Genomic DNA, 22913 nt, shown 5'->3' with positions numbered 1-22913 from the left:
GGAGGTGGGGGGGAGGGGGAAGGTTCTCAGCCGAGGAACCAGACAGCTGAACACACGACCCACTGGAGGTACACCAATTACAATCGGGGTCGGACGAGTGGCCTGACTTAGAGTAAACCACGGAGGTGTTGTGGTTTACAGGGACCAGGGGCAGCGTAAAGCTTCTTCTACACTGTTCCTCCCCATCAAACACCCCCAAGGGACAGGGACAGCATGGGGTTAGATACAGAGTAAAGCTCCCTGTACACTGTCCCCCCATCAAACACTCCCAGGGACAGGGACAGCACGGGGTTAGATACAGAGTAAAGCTCCCTCTACACTGTCCCCCCATCAAACACCCCCCAGGGACAGCATGGGGTTAGATACAGAGTAAAGCTCCCTGTACACTGTCCCCCCATCAAACACTCCCAGGGACAGGGACAGCACGGGGTTAGATACAGAGTAAAGCTGCCTCTACACTGTTCCCCCCATCAAACACTCCCAGGGACAGGGACAGCATGGGGTTAGATACAGAGTAAAGCTCCCTCTACACTGTTCCCCCCATCAAACACTCCCAGGGACAGGGACAGCATGGGGTTAGATACAGAGTAAAGCTGCCTCTACACTGTCCCCCCATCAAACACTCCCAGGGACAGGGACAGCATGGGGTTAGATACAGAGTAAAGCTCCCTCTACACTGTTCCCCCATCAAACATTCCCAGGGACAGCACGGGGTTAGATACAGAGTAAAGCTGCCTCTACACTGTCTCCCCATCCCAGGGACAGGGACAGCACTGGGTTAGATACAGAGTAAAGCTCCCTCTACACTGTCCCCCCATCAAACATTCCCAGGGACAGCACGGGGTTAGATACAGAGTAAAGCTGCCTCTACACTGTCTCCCCATCCCAGGGACAGGGACAGCACTGGGTTAGATACAGAGTAAAGCTCCCTCTACACTGTCCCCCCATCAAACACTCCCAGGGACAGGGACAGCACTGGGTTAGATACAGAGTAAAGCTCCCTCTACACTGTCCCCCCATCAAACACTCCCAGCAGTTCATGAAAGCAGCTCACCCTCACCCCCCCTCATCTACTCAACTGCATTTAGTGCCCAGAATCCCGTGGGAGACTGGTTCAGGATCCGGAACACCCTGAGCGGATCCGGGACCCGGCTTTCAAATGGGGAATTTGGACACAGAGGCACCTTGATTATCCAAACCGCGCGGACTGTGGGGGGGGTGGGGGGGGGAAGGACGGTATTTTGCTCGGGTGATCCGAAATTCGGAAATCGGAACGCCAGATAATCGTGGTTTATCTCTGGAATTATCTGAAGGAAGAGAGGAGGGAAAATGCAGGGTGAGAGTGACAGAGTGAGGGAGAGGGTCCTGGCTGAGTGCAGAGAGAGCTGAAATGTATCGTCAACGCTGGAGGGCTTCTCCTGACCCCCACTCCACCCCCATTCCCCATTCACCGTCAGAATCCCAGGATGGGAGGGTGGGGAGAGACCAGCAGCTGTCCCCCACCATTTCCCCCATAGCTGGACCATGAACACAGAGCCGGGGTGTTGTCTTCAACCAAGCTCCTTTATTCAGTTCTGAGCACAGCACTGACCGGGAGAAAAGGGATATATCTGCCTCGCCGGTCCCACTGCCGCCTCCCGCTGGTCGCACCCAGCCGATGCTGGACGGCTCTCTCCCTCGTGGTCGCAATGCCTGGATCCCCTCCGCCATCAGCCTGAGTCTCTCCCCCGCTCGCTCCTACGCCACGGCGTTCCGAGAGGGTGGGCTGTAACAGAAGAACATCCCTGGGCACGATGGGTAATTTAGCACGGCCAATCCACCCTAACCTGCACATCCCTGGGCACTATGGGTAATTTAGCACGGCCAACCCACCCTAACCTGCACATCCCTGGGCACTATGGGTAATTTAGCATGGCCAATCCACCCTAACCTGCACATCCCTGGGCACTATGGGTAATTTAGCATGGCCAACCCACCCTAACCTGCACATCCCTGGGCACTATGGGTAATTTAGCACGGCCACTCCACCCTAACCTGCACATCCCTGGGCACTATGGGTAATTTAGCACGGTCAATCCACCCTAACCTGCACATCCCTGGGCACTATGGGTAATTTAGCACGGCCAATCCACCCTAACCTGCACAACCCTGGGCACTATGAGTAATTAAGCACGGCCAATCCACCCTAACCTGAACATCCCAGGGCACCATGGATAATTTAGAAATCCAATCCACCTTAACCTGAACGTCGCTTGGCACTATGGGTAATTTATAACAGCCAATCCACCCTAACCTGCACATCCCTGGGCACGGTGGGTAATTTAGCACGGCCAATTCACCCTAACCTGTACATCCCAGGGCACTATGGGTAATTTAGCACAGCCAATCCATCCTAACCTGTACATCCCAGGGCACTATGGGTAATTTAGCACGGCCTATGCCCCCTAACCTGCACATCCCTAGGCACGATGGGTAATTTAGCATGGTCAATCCACCCGAACCTGCACATCCCTGGGCACTATGGATAATTTAGAAATCCAATCCACCTTAACCTGAACGTCGCTTGGCACTATGGGTAATTTATAACAGCCAATCCACCCTAACCTGCGAATCCTTGGACACTATGGGTAATTTAGCACGGCCAATCCACCCGAACCTGCACATCCCTGGGCACAATGCGTAATTTAGCACAGCCAATCCACCCTAACCTGAACATCCCAGGACATTATGGGACAATTTAGCACGGCCAATCCACCCAAACCTACACATCGCAGGGCTCTATGGATAATTTAGCACGGACAATAATCCCTGGGCACTATGGGTAATTTAGCACGGCCAATCCACCCTAACCTGCACATCCCTGGGCACTATAGGTAATTTAGCACGGCCAATCCACCCTAACCTGCACATCCCTGGGCACTATGGGTAATTTAGCACGGCCAATCCACCCTAACCTGCACACCGCTGGGTAATGTCGGCAATTTAGCACAGTCAATCCACCCTAGCCTGCACATCCCTGGACACTATAGGTAATTTAGCATGGCCAAGCCACCCTCATTTACACATCCCTGGGCACTATAGGAAATTTAGCATAGCCAATCCACCCTAACCTGCATGTCGCTTGGCACTATGGGTAATTTAGCATGGCTAATCCACCCTAACCTGCACATCCCTGGGCACTATGGTTAATTGAGAGTGGCCAATTCAACTCTCATGTACACATCCCTGGGCACTATAAGTAATGTAGCATTGCCAATCCATCTAACCTACACTTCCCTGGACATTATGGGACAATTCAACATGGGCAATCCACCCTAACCTACACATCACTGGGCACGATGGGTAATTTAGCACAGCCAATCCACCCTAACCTGCACATCCCTGGGCACTATGGGTAATTTAGCACGGCCAATCCACCCTAACCTGCACATCCCTGGGCACTATGGGTAATTTAGCACGGCCAATCCACCCTAACCTGCACATCTCTGGACTGTGGGAGGAAACCCACGCAGACACAGGAAAGTCGTGTAATGTCCACGCAGTCGCCTGAATCTGGAATCGAACCCGTGTCCCTGGCGCCATGAGGCAGCAGTGCTAACCACTGAGCAACTGCGGCACCCAGTGGGACAGTGAGAAGGATCTTGATACTGGGTCGAAACATTCTGCTCCAGGGGAACATTGAGGCCAAATGTAAGCACCCCCCACCCCACCCCGCTCCCTGACTCCCCTCCCCACATCAGCTCGCTCTGCACGGGCAAGGAGGAAGTGGGAACTGGGACAACCCCCCCACCCCCGGTGTGTTTGAAATGTGAGGGGGAGACACAGCGGTTACTGCAGCTCCGGGTTTACACATGGGTGTGTGGGGGGGAATGGAATACCATCCCTGCGCTCTGCTATATGGGCAAAATGTCATCTCCCATCCCCCGATAAAAACATCACATCAGCAGATACTTACATGGAAGGCTGTCGGAAGGTGGTGTTCCGTGGTGTGGGAACCAACTGTTGAGAGAGAGAGAGAGAGAAGGTAGTCTGGTTAGTACATAAGCATTGAGACAGCGCAGTTATAGACGTTGGAGTAGCAAGGCCATGGGTCCCACCAAGTCTGTTCCCTCTGTTTAATGCGATTATAACCGATCTGATTGCCTTCAACTCCCATTCCCCTGCCTTTTCACCTCGATTCCCCTTTCTGATTAAAGATCCCTCTGTCTGTCTCAGCCTTGAATACCCTCCTGGTTATATCTCTCTCAGCCTTGAATACCCTCAATGCCCCGGCCCTCCATTCCCCTTCCTGGTTAAATCTCTCTCTCTGTCTCAGCCTTGAATACCCTCAATGCCCCACCCCTCCATTCCCCTTCCTGGTTAAATCTCTCTCTCTGTCTCAGCCTTGAATACCCTCAATACCCCAGCCCTCCATTCCCCTTCCTGGTTAAATCTCTCTCTGTCTCAGCCTTGTATACCCTCAATACCCCAGCCCTCCATTCCCCTTCCTGGTTAAATCTCTCTCTCTGTCTCAGCCTTGAATACCCTCAATGCCCCACCCCTCCATTCCCCTTCCTGGTTAAATCTCTCTCTCTGTCTCAGCCTTGAATACCCTCAATACCCCAGCCCTCCATTCCCCTTCCTGGTTAAATCTCTCTCTGTCTCAGCCTTGAATACCCTCAATGCCCCAGCCCTCCATTCCCCTTCCTGGTTAAATCTCTCTCTCTGTCTCGGCCTTGAATACCCTCAATGCCCCAGCCCTCCATTCCCCTTCCTGGTTAAATCTCTCTCTCTCTGTCTCAGCCTTGAATACCCTCAATGCCCCAGCCCTCCATTCCCCTTCCTGGTTAAATCTCTCTCTCTCTGTCTCAGTCTTGAATACCCTCAATGCCCCAGCCCTCCATTCCCCTTCCTGGTTAAATCTCCCTCTCTCTGTCTCAGCCTTGTATACCCTCAATGCCCCAGCCGTCCATTCCACTTCCTGGTTAAAATTCTCCCTGTCTCAGTCTTGAATACCCTCAATGCCCCGGTCCCGACAGCCCCCAGCAATCCCTCTGGGATCTGGAGATCCCTGCACTATAAACTGTCCAGTATCTCGTGGTACCACATTGTAAGTGGAAGTGGCCACTGGGCCCATCTCTCGTCAAAGAGATGACTGGTGGTAGTTCAAACTGAGAGTCACTGTGCCTCAGGTGAGGGGAGAGGTTGAGCTAGACATTCCGTCATGCTCAGTGTGGGAATTGAACACATGCTGTCTGTGTCACCTTGCATTGCATACCATGCACACAGTCAACTGAGCTGACACTCCACCAGCACTGTACATGCTGTAAATCCTTTGGGCTCAGTGTTTAGCACACTGTAAACCTGAGGGAGCTCTGATATCTATGCACTGAGACACCGTAAACCTGAGGTTTCTCTGCACTGTGACACCGTAAACCTGAGGGATCTCTGATATCTCTGCACTGTGACACTGTAAACCTGAGGGATCTCTGATATCTCTGCACTGTAACACCGTAAACCTGAGGGATCTCTGATATCTCTGCACTGTGACACCGTAAACCTGAGGGATCTCTGATATCTCTGCTCTGTGACACTGTAAACCTGAGGTATCTCTGATATATCTGCACTGTGACACTGTAAACCTGAGGTATCACTGATATCTCTGCACTGTGACACCGTAAACCTGAGGGATCCCTGATATCTCTGCACTGTGACACCGTAAACCTGAGGGATCTTTGATATCTCTGCTCTGTGACACTGTAAACCTGAGGTATCTCTGATATCTCTGCACTGTGACACTGTAAACCTGAGGTATCTCTGATATCTCTGCACTGTGACACTGTAAACCTGAGGGATCTCTGATATCTCTGCACTGTGACACCGTAAACCTGAGGGATCTCTGATATCTCTGCACTGTGACACCGTAAACCTGAGGTATCTGTGATATCTCTGCACTGTGACACTGTAAACGTGAGGGATCTCTGATATCTCTGCACTGTGACACCGTAAACCTGAGGGATCCCTGATATCTCTGCACTGTGAGACTGTAAACCTGAGGGATCCCTGATATCTCTGCACTGTGAGACTGTAAACCTGAGGGATCACTGATATCTCTGCACTGTGAGACTGTAAACCTGAGGGATCTCTGATATCTCTGCACTGTGACAGCGTAAACCTGAGGGATCTCTGATATCTCAGCACTGTGACACCGTAAACCTGAGGTATCTCTGATATCTCTGCACTGTGACAGCGTAAACCTGAGGGATCTCTGATATCTCTGCACTGTGACACCGTAAACCTGAGGTATCTCTGATATCTCTGCACTGTGACACCATAAACCTGAGGGATCTCTGATATCTCTGCACTGTGACACCGTAAACCTGAGGGATTACTGATATCTCTGCACTGTGTGACTGTAAACCTGAGGTATCTCTGATATCTCTGCACTGTGACACTGTAAACCGAAGGGATCTCTGATATCTCTGCACTGTGACACTGTAAACCTGAGGGGTCTCTGATATCTCTGCACTGTGACACTGTAAACCTGAGGGATCTCTGATATCTCTGCACTGTGACACTGTAAACCTGAGGGATCTCTGATATCTCTGCACTGTGAGACTGTAAACCGAAGGGATCTCTGATATCTCTGCACTGTGACACTGTAAACCTGAGGTATCTCTGATATCTCTGCACTGTGACACTGTAAACCTGAGGGATCCCTGATATCTCTGCACTGTGACACTGTAAACCTGAGGGGTCTCTGATATCTCTGCACTGTGACACCATAAACCTGAGGTATCTCTGATATCTCTGCACCATGACTCTGTAAACCTGAGGGATCTCTGATATCTCTGCAGTGTGACACCGTAAACCTGAGGTATCTCTGATATCTCTGCACCATGACTCTGTAAACCTGAGGGATCTCTGATATCTCTGCACTGTGACATTGTAAACCTGAGGGATCCCTGATATCTCTGCACTGTGACACTGTAAACCTGAGGGATGTCTGATATCTCTGCACTGTGACACCGTAAAACTGACGGTTCTCTGATATCTCTGCACTGTGACACCGTAAACCTGAGATATCTCTGATATCTCTGCAGTGTGACACCGTAAACCTGAGGTATCTCTGATATCTCTGCACTGTGATACTGTCAACCTGAGGGGTCTCTGATATCTCTGCACTGTGACACTGTAAACCTGAGGTATCTCTGATATCTCTGCACTGTGACACCGTAAACCTGAGGGATCTCTGATATCTCTGCACTGTGACACTGTAAACCTCCGGTAACTCTGATATCTCTGCACTGTGACACTGTAAACCTGAGATATCTCTGATATCTCTGCAGTGTGACACCGTAAACCTGAGGTATCTCTGATATCTCTGCACTGTGACACCATAAACCTGAGGGATCATTGATATCTCTGCACTGTTACACTGTAAACCTGAGGGATCTCTGATATCTCTGCACCGTGACTGTGTAAACCTGAGGGATTTCTGATATCTCTGTACTGTGACACTGTAAACCTGAGGGATCTCTGATATCTCTGCACTGTGACACTGTAAACCTCCGGTAACTCTGATATCTCTGCACTGTGACTCTGGAAACCTGAGGGATCTCTGATATCTCTGCACTGTGACACTGTAAACCTCCGGTAACTCTGATATCTCTGCACTGTGACTCTGTAAACCTGAGGGATCTCTGATATCTCTGCACTGTGACACCGTACACCTGAGGGATCTCTGATATCTCTGCACTCTGTCACTGTAAACCTGAGGGATCACTGATATCTCTGCACTGTGACACTGTAAACCTGAGGGATCTCTGATATCTCTGCACTGTGACACCGTAAACCTGAGGTATCTCTGATATCTCTGCAGTGTGACACTGTAAACCTGAGGTATCTCTGATATCTCTGCACCGTGACTCTGTAAACCTGAGGGGTCTCTGATATCTCTGCACTGTGACACTGTAGACCTGAGGGGTCTCTGATATCTCTGCAGTGTGACACTGTAAATGTGAGGGGTCTCTGATATCTCTGAACTGTGACACCGTAAACCTGAGGTATCTCTGATATCTCTGCACTGTGACGCTGTAAACCAGAGGCATCTCTGATATCTCTGCACTGTGACACTGTAAACCTGAGGGGTCTGTGATATCTCTGCACTGTGACACGATAAACCTGAGGGATCAATTATATCTTTGCACTGTGACTGTGTAAACCAGAGGGATCTCTGATATCTCTGCACTGTGACTCTGTAAACCTGAGGGGTCTCTGATATCTCTGCACTGTGACACTGTAAACCTGAGGGGTCTCTGATATCCCTGCACTGTGACACTGTAAACCTGAGGGATCTCTGACATCTCTGCAGTGTGACACCGTAAACCTGAGGTATCTTTGATATCTCTGCACCATGACTCTGTTAACCTGAGGGATCTCTGATATCTCTGCACTGTGACGCTGTAAACCAGAGGTATCTCTGATATCTCTGCACTGTGACACTGTAAACCTGAGGGGTCTGTGATATCTCTGCACTGTGACACGATAAACCTGAGGGATCAATTATATCTTTGCACTGTGACTGTGTAAACCTGAGGTATCTCTGATATCTCTGCACTGTGACACCATAAACCTGAGCGATGTCTGATATCTCTGCACTGTGACACTGTAAACCTGAGGGATCTCTGCACTGTGACACTGTTAACCTGAGGGGTCTCTGATATCTCTGCACTGTGATACCGTAAACCTGAGGGATCTCTGATATCTCTGCACTGTGACACCATAAACCTGAGGGATCACTGATATCTCTGCACTGTGACACTGTAAACCTGTGGTATCTCTGATATCTCTGCACTGTGACACTGTAAACCTGAGGGATGTCTGATATCTCTGCACTGTGACGCTGTAAACCTGAGGTATCTCTGATATGTCTACACTGTGACACTGTAAACCTGAGGTATCTCTGATATCTTTGCACTGTGACACTGTAAACCGGAGGTATCTCTGATATCTTTGCACTGTGACACTGTAAACCTGAGGGATGTCTGATATCTCTGCACTGTGACGCTGTAAACCTGAGGTATCTCTGATATGTCTGCACTGTGTCACTGTAAACCTGAGGTATCTCTGATATCTCTGCACTGTGACACTGTAAACCTGAGGGGTCTCTGATATCTCTGCACTGTGACACCATAAACCTGAGGGATCTCTGATATCTCTGCACTGTGACACCGTAAACCTGAGGGATCTCTGATATCTCTGCACTGTGACACTGGAAACCCGAGGTATCTCTGATATCTCTGCACTGTGACACCGTAAACCTGAGGGGTATCTGATATCTCTGCACTGTGACCCTGTAAACCTGAGGTATCTCTGATATATCTGCACTGTGACCCTGTAAACCTGAGGGGTCTGTGATATCTCTGCACTGTGACACCATAAACCTGAGGGATCACTTATATCTCTGCACTGTGACACTGTAAACCTAAGGGATCTCTGATATCTCTGCACTGTGACACTGTAAACCTGAGGGGTCTCTGATATCTCTGCACTGTGACACTGTAAACCTGAGGGATCTCTGATATCTCTGCACTGTGACACCGTAAACCTGAGGTATCTCTGATATCTCTGCACTGTGACACTGTAAATGTGAGGGGTCTCTGATATCTCTGCACTGTGACACCGTAAACCTGAGGTATCTCTGATATCTCTGCACTGTGACACCGTAAACCTGAGGTATCTCTGATATCTCTGCACTGTGACACTGTAAACCTGAGGGATCCCTGATATCTCTGCATTGTGACACCGTAAACCTGAGGGATCTCTGATATCTCTGCACTTTGACACCGTAAACCTGAGGTATCTCTGATATCTCTGCAGTGTGACACTGCAAACCTGAGGGATCTCTGATATCTCTGCACTGTGACACCATAAACCTGAGGGATCACTGATATCTCTGCACTGTGACACTGTAAACCTGAGGTATCTCTGATATCTCTGCACTGTGACACTGTAAACCTGAGGGGTCTGTGATATCTCTGCACTGTGACACGATAAACCTGAGGGATCAATTATATCTTTGCACTGTGACTGTGTAAACCTGAGGGATCTCTGATATCTCTGCACTGTGACTCTGTAAACCTGAGGGGTCTCTGATATCTCTGCACTGTGACACTGTAAACCTGAGGGGTCTCTGATATCCCTGCACTGTGACACTGTAAACCTGAGGGATCTCTGACATCTCTGCAGTGTGACACCGTAAACCTGAGGTATCTCTGATATCTCTGCACCATGACTCTGTAAACCTGAGGGATCTCTGATATCTCTGCACTGTGACGCTGTAAACCAGAGGTATCTCTGATATCTCTGCACTGTGACACTGTAAACCTGAGGGGTCTGTGATATCTCTGCACTGTGACACGATAAACCTGAGGGATCAATTATATCTTTGCACTGTGACTGTGTAAACCTGAGGTATCTCTGATATCTCTGCACTGTGACACCATAAACCTGAGCGATGTCTGATATCTCTGCACTGTGACACTGTAAACCTGAGGGATCTCTGCACTGTGACACTGTTAACCTGAGGGGTCTCTGATATCTCTGCAGTGTGACACCGTAAACCTGAGGGATCTCTGATATCTCTGCACTGTGACACTGTAAACCTGTGGTATCTCTGATATCTCTGCACTGTGACACTGTAAACCTGTGGTATCTCTGATATCTCTGCACTGTGACACCATAAACCTGAGGGATGTCTGATATCTCTGCACTGTGACGCTGTAAACCTGAGGTATCTCTGATATGTCTACACTGTGACACTGTAAACCTGAGGTATCTCTGATATATTTGCACTGTGACACTGTAAACCGGAGGTATCTCTGATATCTCTGCACTGTGACACCATAAACCTGAGGGATCTCTGATATCTCTGCACTGTGACACCGTAAACCTGAGGGATCTCTGATATCTCTGCACTGTGACACTGGAAACCTGAGGTATCTCTGATATCTCTGCACTGTGACCCTGTAAACCTGAGGGATCTCTGATATCTCTGCACTGTGACCCTGTAAACCTGAGGGGGCAGTGATATCTCTGCACTGTGACACCATAAACCTGAGGGATCACTTATATCTCTGAACTGTGACACTGTAAACCTGAGGGATCTCTGATATCTCTGCACTGTGACATTGTAAACCTGAGGGATCCCTGATATGTCTGCATTGTGACACCGTAAACCTGAGGTATCTCTGATATCTCTGCACTGTGACACTGTAAATGTGAGGGGTCTCTGATATCTCTGCACTGTGACACCGTAAACCTGAGGTATCTCTGATATCTCTGCACTGTGACACCGTAAACCTGAGGGATCAGTGATATCTCTGCACTGTGACACTGTAAACCTGAGGGATCTCTGATATCTCTGCACTGTGACACCGTAAACCTGAGGTATCTCTGATATCTCTGCAGTGTGACACTGTAAACCTGAGGTATCTCTGATATCTCTGCACCGTGACTCTGTAAACCTGAGGGATCTCTGATATCTCTGCACTGTGACACTGTAAACCTGAGGGATCTCTGATATCTCTGCACCGTGACTGTGTAAACCTGAGGTATCTCTGATATCTCTGCACTGTGACGCTGTAAACCTGAGGGATGTCTGATATCTCTGCACTGTGACACTGTAAACCTGAGGGATCTCTGATATCTCTGCACTTTGTGGGCGGCACGGTGGCACAGTGGTTAGCACTGCTGCCTCACAGCGCCAGAGACCCGGGTTCATTTCCCGCCTCAGGCGACTGACTGTGTGGAGTTTGCATGTTCTCCCCGTGTTTGCGTGGGTTTCCTCCGGGTGCTCCGGTTTCCTCCCAACAGTCCAAAGATGTGCAGGTCAGGTGAATTGGCCATGTTAAATTGCCCGTAGTGTTAGGTAAGGGGTAAATGTAGGGGTATGGGTGGGTTGCGCTTTGGCGGGGCGGTGTGGACTTGTTGGGCCGAAGGGCCTGTTTCCACATTGTAAGTAATCTAATCTAGAATAATCCTGAGGGATCACTGATATCTCTGCACTGTGTGACTGAAAACCTGAGGTATCTCTGATATCTCTGCACTGTGACACTGTAAACCTCAGGTATCTCTGATATCTCTGCACTGTGACACTGTAAACCGAATGGATCTCTGATATCTCTGCACTGTGACACTGTAAACCTGAGGGGTCTCTGATATCTCTGCACTGTGACACTGTAAACCTGAGGGATCTCTGATATCTCTGCACTGTGACACCATAAACCTGAGGTATCTCTGATATCTCTGCACTGTGACACCGTAAACCTGAGGTATCTCTGATATCTCTGCAGTGTGACACCGTAAACCTGAGGGATCTCTGATATCTCTGCACCGTGACTCTGTAAACCTGAGGGATCTCTGATATCTCTGCACTGTGACACTGTAAACCTGAGGTATCTCTGATATCTCTGCACTGTGACACCGTAAACCTGAGGTATCTCTGATATCTCTGCACCGTGACTCTGTAAACCTGAGGGATCTGTGATATCTCTGCACTGTGACACTGTAAACCTGAGGTATCTCTGATATCTCTGCACTGTGACACTGTAAACCTGAGGGATCTCTGATATCTCTGCACTGTGACATTGTAAACCTGAGGGATCCCTGATATCTCTGCACTGTGACATTGTAAACCTGAGGGATCTCTGATATCTCTAGACTGTGACACCGTAAACCTGAGGGATCTCTGATATCTCTGCACTGTGACATTGTAAACCTGAGGGATCCCTGATATCTCTGCACTGTGACACCGTAAAACTGAGGGATCTCTGATATCTCTGCACTGTGACACTGGAAACCTGAGGTATCTCTGATATCTCTGCACCGTGACTGTGTAAACCTGAGGGATTTCTGATATCTGTGCACTGTGACGCTGTAAACCTGAGATATCTCTGATATCTCTGCAGTGTGACACCGTAAACCTGAGGTATCTCTGATATCTCTGCACTGTGATACTGTCAACCTGAGGGGTCTCTGATATCTCTGCACTGTGACACCATAAACCTGAGGGATCATTGATATCTCTGCACTGTTACACTGTAAACCTGAGGTATCTCTGATATCTCTGCACCGTGACTGTGTAAACCTGAGGGATTTCTGATATCTGTGCACTGTGACGCTGTAAACCTGAGGGATGTCTGATATCTCTGTACTGTGACTCTGTAAACCTGAGGGGTCTCTGATATCTCTGTACTGTGACACTGTAAACCTGAGGGATCTCTGATATCTCTGCACTGTGACACTGTAAACCTGAGGTATCTCTGATATCACTGCACTGTGATACTGTATACCTGAGGGATCACTGATATCTCTGCACTGTGACACTGTAAACCTCCGGTAACTCTGATATCTCTGCACTGTGACTCTGTAAACCTGAGGGATCTCTGATATCTCTGCACTGTGACACCGTACACCTGAGGGATCTCTGATATCTCTGCACTCTGTCACTGTAAACCTGAGGGATCACTGATATCTCTGCACTGTGACACTGTAAACCTGAGGGATCTCTGATATCTCTGCACTGTGACACCGTAAACCTGAGGTATCTCTGATATCTCTGCAGTGTGACACTGTAAACCTGAGGTATCTCTGATATCTCTGCACCGTGACTCTGTAAACCTGAGGGGTCTCTGATATCTCTGCACTGTGTCACTGTAGACCTGAGGGGTCTCTGATATCTCTGCAGTGTGACACTGTAAGTGTGAGGGGTCTCTGATATCTCTGAACTGTGACACCGTAAACCTGAGGTATCTCTGATATCTCTGCACTGTGACGCTGTAAACCAGAGGCATCTCTGATATCTCTGCACTGTGACACTGTAAACCTGAGGGGTCTGTGATATCTCTGCACTGTGACACGATAAACCTGAGGGATCAATTATATCTTTGCACTGTGACTGTGTAAACCTGAGGGATCTCTGATATCTCTGCACTGTGACTCTGTAAACCTGAGGGGTCTCTGATATCTCTGCACTGTGACACTGTAAACCTGAGGGGTCTCTGATATCCCTGCACTGTGACACTGTAAACCTGAGGGATCTCTGACATCTCTGCAGTGTGACACCGTAAACCTGAGGTATCTTTGATATCTCTGCACCATGACTCTGTAAACCTAAGGGATCTCTGATATCTCTGCACTGTGACGCTGTAAACCAGAGGTATCTCTGATATCTCTGCACTGTGACACTGTAAACCTGAGGGGTCTGTGATATCTCTGCACTGTGACACGATAAACCTGAGGGATCAATTGTATCTTTGCACTGTGACTGTGTAAACCTGAGGTATCTCTGATATCTCTGCACTGTGACACCATAAACCTGAGCGATGTCTGATATCTCTGCACTGTGACACTGTAAACCTGAGGGATCTCTGCACTGTGACACTGTTAACCTGAGGGGTCTCTGATATCTCTGCACTGTGATACCGTAAACCTGAGGGGTCTCTGATATCTCTGCACTGTGACACCATAAACCTGAGGGATCACTGATATCTCTGCACTGTGACACTGTAAACCTGTGATATCTCTGATATCTCTGCACTGTGACACTGTAAACCTGAGGGATGTCTGATATCTCTGCACTGTGACGCTGTAAACCTGAGGTATCTCTGATATGTCTACACTGTGACACTGTAAACCTGAGGTATCTCTGATATCTTTGCACTGTGACACTGTAAACCGGACGTATCTCTGATATCTCTGCACTGTGACACCATAAACCTGAGGGATCTCTGATATCTCTGCACTGTGACACCGTAAACCTGAGGGATCTCCGATATCTCTGCACTGTGACACTGGAAACCCGAGGTATCTCTGATATCTCTGCACTGTGACACCGTAAACCTGAGGGGTATCTGATATCTCTGCACTGTGACCCTGTAAACCTGAGGGATCTCTGATATCTCTGCACTGTGACCCTGTAAACCTGAGGGGTCTGTGATATCTCTGCACTGTGACACCATAAACCTGAGGGATCACTTATATCTCTGCACTGTGACACTGTAAACCTAAGGGATCTCTGATATCTCTGCACTGTGACACTGTAAACCTGAGGGATCTCTGATATCTCTGCACTGTGACATTGTAAACCTGAGGGGTCTCTGATATCTCTGCACTGTGACACTGTAAACCTGAGGGATCTCTGATATCTCTGCACTGTGACACCGTAAACCTGAGGTATCTCTGATATCTCTGCACTGTGACACTGTAAATGTGAGGGGTCTCTGATATCTCTGCACTGTGACACCGTAAACCTGAGGTATCTCTGATATCTCTGCACTGTGACACCGTAAACCTGAGGTATCTCTGATATCTCTGCACTGTGACACTGTAAACCTGAGGGATCCCTGATATCTCTGCATTGTGACACCGTAAACCTGAGGGATGTCTGATATCTCTGCACTTTGACACCGTAAACCTGAGGTATCTCTGATATCTCTGCAGTGTGACACTGTAAACCTGAGGGATCTCTGATATCTCTGCACTGTGACACCATAAACCTGAGGGATCACTGATATCTCTGCACTGTGACACTGTAAACCTGAGGTATCTCTGATATCTCTGCACTGTGACACTGTAAACCTGAGGGGTCTGTGATATCTCTGCACTGTGACACGATAAACCTGAGGGATCAATTATATCTTTGCACTGTGACTGTGTAAACCTGAGGGATCTCTGATATCTCTGCACTGTGACTCTGTAAACCTGAGGGGTCTCTGATATCTCTGCACTGTGACACTGTAAACCTGAGGGGTCTCTGATATCCCTGCACTGTGACACTGTAAACCTGAGGGATCTCTGACATCTCTGCAGTGTGACACCGTAAACCTGAGGTATCTCTGATATCTCTGCACCATGACTCTGTAAACCTGAGGGATCTCTGATATCTCTGCACTGTGAAGCTGTAAACCAGAGGTATCTCTGATATCTCTGCACTGTGACACTGTAAACCTGAGGGGTCTGTGATATCTCTGCACTGTGACACGATAAACCTGAGGGATCAATTATATCTTTGCACTGTGACTGTGTAAACCTGAGGTATCTCTGATATCTCTGCACTGTGACACCATAAACCTGAGCGATGTCTGATATCTCTGCACTGTGACACTGTAAACCTGAGGGATCTCTGCACTGTGACACTGTTAACCTGAGGGGTCTCTGATATCTCTGCACTGTGACACCATAAACCTGAGGGGTCTCTGATATCTCTGCAGTGTGACACCGTAAACCTGAGGGATCTCTGATATCTCTGCACTGTGACACTGTAAACCTGTGGTATCTCTGATATCTCTGCACTGTGACACTGTAAACCTGTGGTATCTCTGATATCTCTGCACTGTGACACCATAAACCTGAGGGATGTCTGATATCTCTGCACTGTGACGCTGTAAACCTGAGGTATCTCTGATATGTCTACACTGTGACACTGTAAACCTGAGGTATCTCTGATATCTTTGCACTGTGACACTGTAAACCGGAGGTATCTCTGATATCTCTGCACTGTGACACCATAAACCTGAGGGATCTCAGATATCTCTGCACTGTGACACCGTAAACCTGAGGGATCTCTGATATCTCTGCACTGTGACACTGGAAACCTGAGGTATCTCTGATATCTCTGCACTGTGACCCTGTAAACCTGAGGGATCTCTGATATCTCTGCACTGTGACCCTGTAAACCTGAGGGGGCTGTGATATCTCTGCACTGTGACACCATAAACCTGAGGGATCACTTATATCTCTGAACTGTGACACTGTAAACCTGAGGGATCTCTGATATCTCTGCACTGTGACACTGTAAACCTGAGGGATCTCTGATATCTCTGCACTGTGACATTGTAAACCTGAGGGATCTCTGATATCTCTGCACTGTGACACCGTAAACCTGAGGTATCTCTGATATCTCTGCACTGTGACACTGTAAATGTGAGGGGTCTCTGATATCTCTGCACTGTGACACCGTAAACCTGAGGTATCTCTGATATCTCTGCACTGTGACACCGTAAACCTGAGGGATCAGTGATATCTCTGCACTGTGACACTGTAAACCTGAGGGATCCCTGATATCTCTGCACTGTGACTCTGTAAACCTGAGGGATCTCTGATATCTCTGCACTGTGACACCATAAACCTGAGGGATCTCTGATATCTCTGCACCGTGACTGTGTAAACCTGAGGTATCTCTGATATCTCTGCACTGTGACGCTGTAAACCTGAGGGATGTCTGATATCTCTGCACTGTGACACTGTAAACCTGAGGGATCTCTGATATCTCTGCACTTTGTGGGCGGCACGGTGGCACAGTGGTTAGCACTGCTGCCTCACAGCGCCAGAGACCCGGGTTCATTTCCCGCCTCAGGCGACTGACTGTGTGGAGTTTGCATGTTCTCCCCGTGTTTGCGTGGGTTTCCTCCGGGTGCTCCGGTTTCCTCCCAACAGTCCAAAGATGTGCAGGTCAGGTGAATTGGCCATGTTAAATTGCCCGTAGTGTTAGGTAAGGGGTAAATGTAGGGGTATGGGTGGGTTGCGCTTTGGCGGGGCGGTGTGGACTTGTTGGGCCGAAGGGCCTGTTTCCACATTGTAAGTAATCTAATCTAGAATAATCCTGAGGGATCACTGATATCTCTGCACTGTGTGACTGTACACCTGAGGTATCTCTGATATCTCTGCACTGTGACACTGTAAACCGAAGGGATCTCTGATATCTCTGCACTGTGACACTGTAAACCTGAGGGGTCTCTGATATCTCTGCACTGTGACACTGTAAACCTGAGGGATCTCTGATATCTCTGCACTGTGACACTGTAAACCTGAGGTATCTCTGATATCTCTGCACTGTGACACCGTAAACCTGAGGTATCTCTGATATCTCTGCACTGTGACAGTGTAAACCTGAGGGATCACTGATATCTCTGCACTGTGACAGTGTAAACCTGAGGGATCTCTGATATCTCTGCACTGTGACACTGTAAACCTGAGGGATCTCTGATATCTCTGCACTGTGACACCGTAAACCTGAGGTATCTCTGATATCTCTGCAGTGTGACACCGTAAACCTGAGGTATCTCTGATACCTCTGCACCATGACTCTGTAAACCTGAGGGATCTCTGATATCTCTGCACTGTGACACTGTAAACCTGAGGTATCTCTGATATCTCTGCACTGTGACACCATAAACCTGAGGGATCTCTGATATCTCTGCACTGTGACACTGTAAACCTGAGGGATCTCTGATATTTCTGCACCGTGACTGTGTAAACCTGAGGTATCTCTGATATCTCTGCACTGTGACGCTGTAAACCTGAGGGATGTCTGATATCTCTGCACTGTGACACTGGAAACCTGAGGGATCTCTGATATCTCTGCACTTTGTGGGCAGCACGGTGGCACAGTGGTTAGCACTGCTGCCTCACAGCGCCAGAGACCCGGGTTCATTTCCCGCCTCAGGCGACTGACTGTGTGGAGTTTGCATGTTCTCCCCGTGTTTGCGTGGGTTTCCTCCGGGTGCTCCGGTTTCCTCCCAACAGTCCAAAGATGTGCAGGTCAGGTGAATTGGCCATGTTAAATTGCCCGTAGTGTTAGGTAAGGGGTAAATGTAGGGGTATGGGTGGGTTGCGCTTTGGCGGGGCGGTGTGGACTTGTTGGGCCGAAGGGCCTGTTTCCACATTGTAAGTAATCTAATCTAGAATAATCCTGAGGGATCACTGATATCTCTGCACTGTGACACTGGAACCCTGAGGTATCTCTGATATCTCTACACTGTGACACCGTAAACCTGAGGGATCTCTGATATCTCTGCACTGTGACACTGTACACCTGAGGGATCTCTGATATCTCTGCACTGTGACATTGTAAACCTGAGGGATCCCTGATATCTCTGCATTATGACACCGTAAAACTGAGGGATCTCTGATATCTCTGCACTGTGACTCTGTAAACCTGAGGGGTCTCTGATATCTCTGCACTGTGACACTGTACACCTGTGGGATCACTGATATCTCTGCACTGTGACACCGTAAACCTGAGGTATCTCTGATATCTCTGCACTGTTACAATGTAAACCTGAGGTATCTCTGATATCTCTGCACTGTGACACTGTAAACCTGAGGGGTCTGTGATATCTCTGCACTGTGACACGATAAACCTGAGGGATCAATTATATCTTTGCACTGTGACTGTGTAAACCTGAGGTATCTCTGATATCTCTGCACTGTGACACCATAAACCTGAGCGATGTCTGATATCTCTGCAGTGTGACACTGTAAACCTGAGGGATCTCTGCACTGTGACACTGTTAACCTGAGGGGTCTCTGATATCTCTGCACTGTGACACCATAAACCTGAGGGGTCTCTGATATCTCTGCAGTGTGACACCGTAAACCTGAGGGATCTCTGATATCTCTGCACTGTGACACTGTAAACCTGTGGTATCTCTGATATCTCTGCACTGTGACACTGTAAACCTGAGGTATCTCTGATATCTCTGCACTGTGACACCATAAACCTGAGGGATGTCTGATATCTCTGCACTGTGACGCTGTAAACCTGAGGTATCTCTGATATGTCTACACTGTGACACTGTAAACCTGAGGTATCTCTGATATCTTTGCACTGTGACACTGTAAACCGGAGGTATCTCTGATATCTCTGCACTGTGACACCATAAACCTGAGGGATCTCTGATATCTCTGCACTGTGACACCGTAAACCTGAGGGATCTCTGATATCTCTGCACTGTGACACTGGAAACCTGAGGTATCTCTGATATCTCTGCACTGTGACCCTGTAAACCTGAGGGATCTCTGATATCTCTGCACTGTGACCCTGTAAACCTGAGGGGGCTGTGATATCTCTGCACTGTGACACCATAAACCTGAGGGATCACTTATATCTCTGAACTGTGACACTGTAAACCTGAGGGATCTCTGATATCTCTGCACTGTGACACTGTAAACCTGAGGGATCTCTGATATCTCTGCACTGTGACATTGTAAACCTGAGGGATCTCTGATATCTCTGCACTGTGACACCGTAAACCTGAGGTATCTCTGATATCTCTGCACTGTGACACTGTAAATGTGAGGGGTCTCTGATATCTCTGCACTGTGACACCGTAAACCTGAGGTATCTCTGATATCTCTGCACTGTGACACCGTAAACCTGAGGGATCAGTGATATCTCTGCACTGTGACACTGTAAACCTGAGGGATCCCTGATATCTCTGCACTGTGACTCTGTAAACCTGAGGGATCTCTGATATCTCTGCACTGTGACACCATAAACCTGAGGGATCTCTGATATCTCTGCACCGTGACTGTGTAAACCTGAGGTATCTCTGATATCTCTGCACTGTGACGCTGTAAACCTGAGGGATGTCTGATATCTCTGCACTGTGACACTGTAAACCTGAGGGATCTCTGATATCTCTGCACTTTGTGGGCGGCACGGTGGCACAGTGGTTAGCACTGCTGCCTCACAGCGCCAGAGACCCGGGTTCATTTCCCGCCTCAGGCGACTGACTGTGTGGAGTTTGCATGTTCTCCCCGTGTTTGCGTGGGTTTCCTCCGGGTGCTCCGGTTTCCTCCCAACAGTCCAAAGATGTGCAGGTCAGGTGAATTGGCCATGTTAAATTGCCCGTAGTGTTAGGTAAGGGGTAAATGTAGGGGTATGGGTGGGTTGCGCTTTGGCGGGGCGGTGTGGACTTGTTGGGCCGAAGGGCCTGTTTCCACATTGTAAGTAATCTAATCTAGAATAATCCTGAGGGATCACTGATATCTCTGCACTGTGTGACTGTAAACCTGAGGTATCTCTGATATCTCTGCACTGTGACACTGTAAACCTGAGGGGTCTCTGATATCTCTGCACTGTGACACTGTAAACCTGAGGGATCTCTGATATCTCTGCACTGTGACACTGTAAACCTGAGGTATCTCTGATATCTCTGCACTGTGACACCGTAAACCTGAGGTATCTCTGATATCTCTGCACTGTGACAGTGTAAACCTGAGGGATCACTGATATCTCTGCACTGTGACAGTGTAAACCTGAGGGATCTCTGATATCTCTGCACTGTGACACTGTAAACCTGAGGGATCTCTGATATCTCTGCACTGTGACACCGTAAACCTGAGGTATCTCTGATATCTCTGCAGTGTGACACCGTAAACCTGAGGTATCTCTGATACCTCTGCACCATGACTCTGTAAACCTGAGGGATCTCTGATATCTCTGCACTGTGACACTGTAAACCTGAGGTATCTCTGATATCTCTGCACTGTGACACCATAAACCTGAGGGATCTCTGATATCTCTGCACTGTGACACTGTAAACCTGAGGGATCTCTGATATTTCTGCACCGTGACTGTGTAAACCTGAGGTATCTCTGATATCTCTGCACTGTGACGCTGTAAACCTGAGGGATGTCTGATATCTCTGCACTGTGACACTGGAAACCTGAGGGATCTCTGATATCTCTGCACTTTGTGGGCAGCACGGTGGCACAGTGGTTAGCACTGCTGCCTCACAGCGCCAGAGACCCGGGTTCATTTCCCGCCTCAGGCGACTGACTGTGTGGAGTTTGCATGTTCTCCCCGTGTTTGCGTGGGTTTCCTCCGGGTGCTCCGGTTTCCTCCCAACAGTCCAAAGATGTGCAGGTCAGGTGAATTGGCCATGTTAAATTGCCCGTAGTGTTAGGTAAGGGGTAAATGTAGGGGTATGGGTGGGTTGCGCTTTGGCGGGGCGGTGTGGACTTGTTGGGCCGAAGGGCCTGTTTCCACATTGTAAGTAATCTAATCTAGAATAATCCTGAGGGATCACTGATATCTCTGCACTGTGACACTGGAACCCTGAGGTATCTCTGATATCTCTACACTGTGACACCGTAAACCTGAGGGATCTCTGATATCTCTGCACTGTGACACTGTACACCTGAGGGATCTCTGATATCTCTGCACTGTGACATTGTAAACCTGAGGGATCCCTGATATCTCTGCATTATGACACCGTAAAACTGAGGGATCTCTGATATCTCTGCACTGTGACTCTGTAAACCTGAGGGGTCTCTGATATCTCTGCACTGTGACACTGTACACCTGTGGGATCACTGATATCTCTGCACTGTGACACCGTAAACCTGAGGTATCTCTGATATCTCTGCACTGTTACAATGTAAACCTGAGGTATCTCTGATATCTCTGCACTGTGACACTGTAAACCTGAGGGGTCTGTGATATCTCTGCACTGTGACACGATAAACCTGAGGGATCAATTATATCTTTGCACTGTGACTGTGTAAACCTGAGGTATCTCTGATATCTCTGCACTGTGACACCATAAACCTGAGCGATGTCTGATATCTCTGCAGTGTGACACTGTAAACCTGAGGGATCTCTGCACTGTGACACTGTTAACCTGAGGGGTCTCTGATATCTCTGCACTGTGACACCATAAACCTGAGGGGTCTCTGATATCTCTGCAGTGTGACACCGTAAACCTGAGGGATCTCTGATATCTCTGCACTGTGACACTGTAAACCTGTGGTATCTCTGATATCTCTGCACTGTGACACTGTAAACCTGAGGTATCTCTGATATCTCTGCACTGTGACACTGTAAACCTGTGGTATCTCTGATATCTCTGCACTGTGACGCTGTAAACCTGAGGTATCTCTGATATCTCTGCACTGTGACACTGTAAACCTGAGGGATGTCTGATATCTCTGCACTGTGACGCTGTAAACCTGAGGTATCTCTGATATGTCTACACTGTGACACTGTAAACCTGAGGTATCTCTGATATCTTTGCACTGTGACACTGTAAACCGGAGGTATCTCTGATATCTCTGCACTGTGACACCATAAACCTGAGGGATCT

At 48.5% G+C, this 22913-nt stretch overlaps 1 protein-coding gene across 1 annotated transcript in view; it reads right to left on the bottom strand.

Annotated features, from left to right (window-relative positions):
- Positions 1-1567: 1567 nt before the first annotated feature.
- Positions 1568-22913, bottom strand: part of LOC140460016 (E3 ubiquitin-protein ligase RNF212B-like) — an 830347-nt gene continuing 809001 nt past the window's right edge. The window contains exons 14-15 of the mRNA XM_072554422.1: positions 3956-3999; positions 1568-1765 (exon numbers count right to left, since the gene is read on the bottom strand). Coding sequence (XP_072410523.1) covers positions 1738-1765; positions 3956-3999 — 72 coding nt within the window. The 3' untranslated portion in view covers positions 1568-1737. The remainder of the gene's footprint in view (positions 1766-3955; positions 4000-22913) is intronic.

This window comes from Chiloscyllium punctatum, chromosome 36, assembly GCF_047496795.1.
Source record: "Chiloscyllium punctatum isolate Juve2018m chromosome 36, sChiPun1.3, whole genome shotgun sequence".
NCBI lineage: Eukaryota > Metazoa > Chordata > Chondrichthyes > Orectolobiformes > Hemiscylliidae > Chiloscyllium > Chiloscyllium punctatum.
Note: the sequence above shows the minus strand (reverse complement) of the source record. Positions and strands in the feature narration are given on the sequence as shown.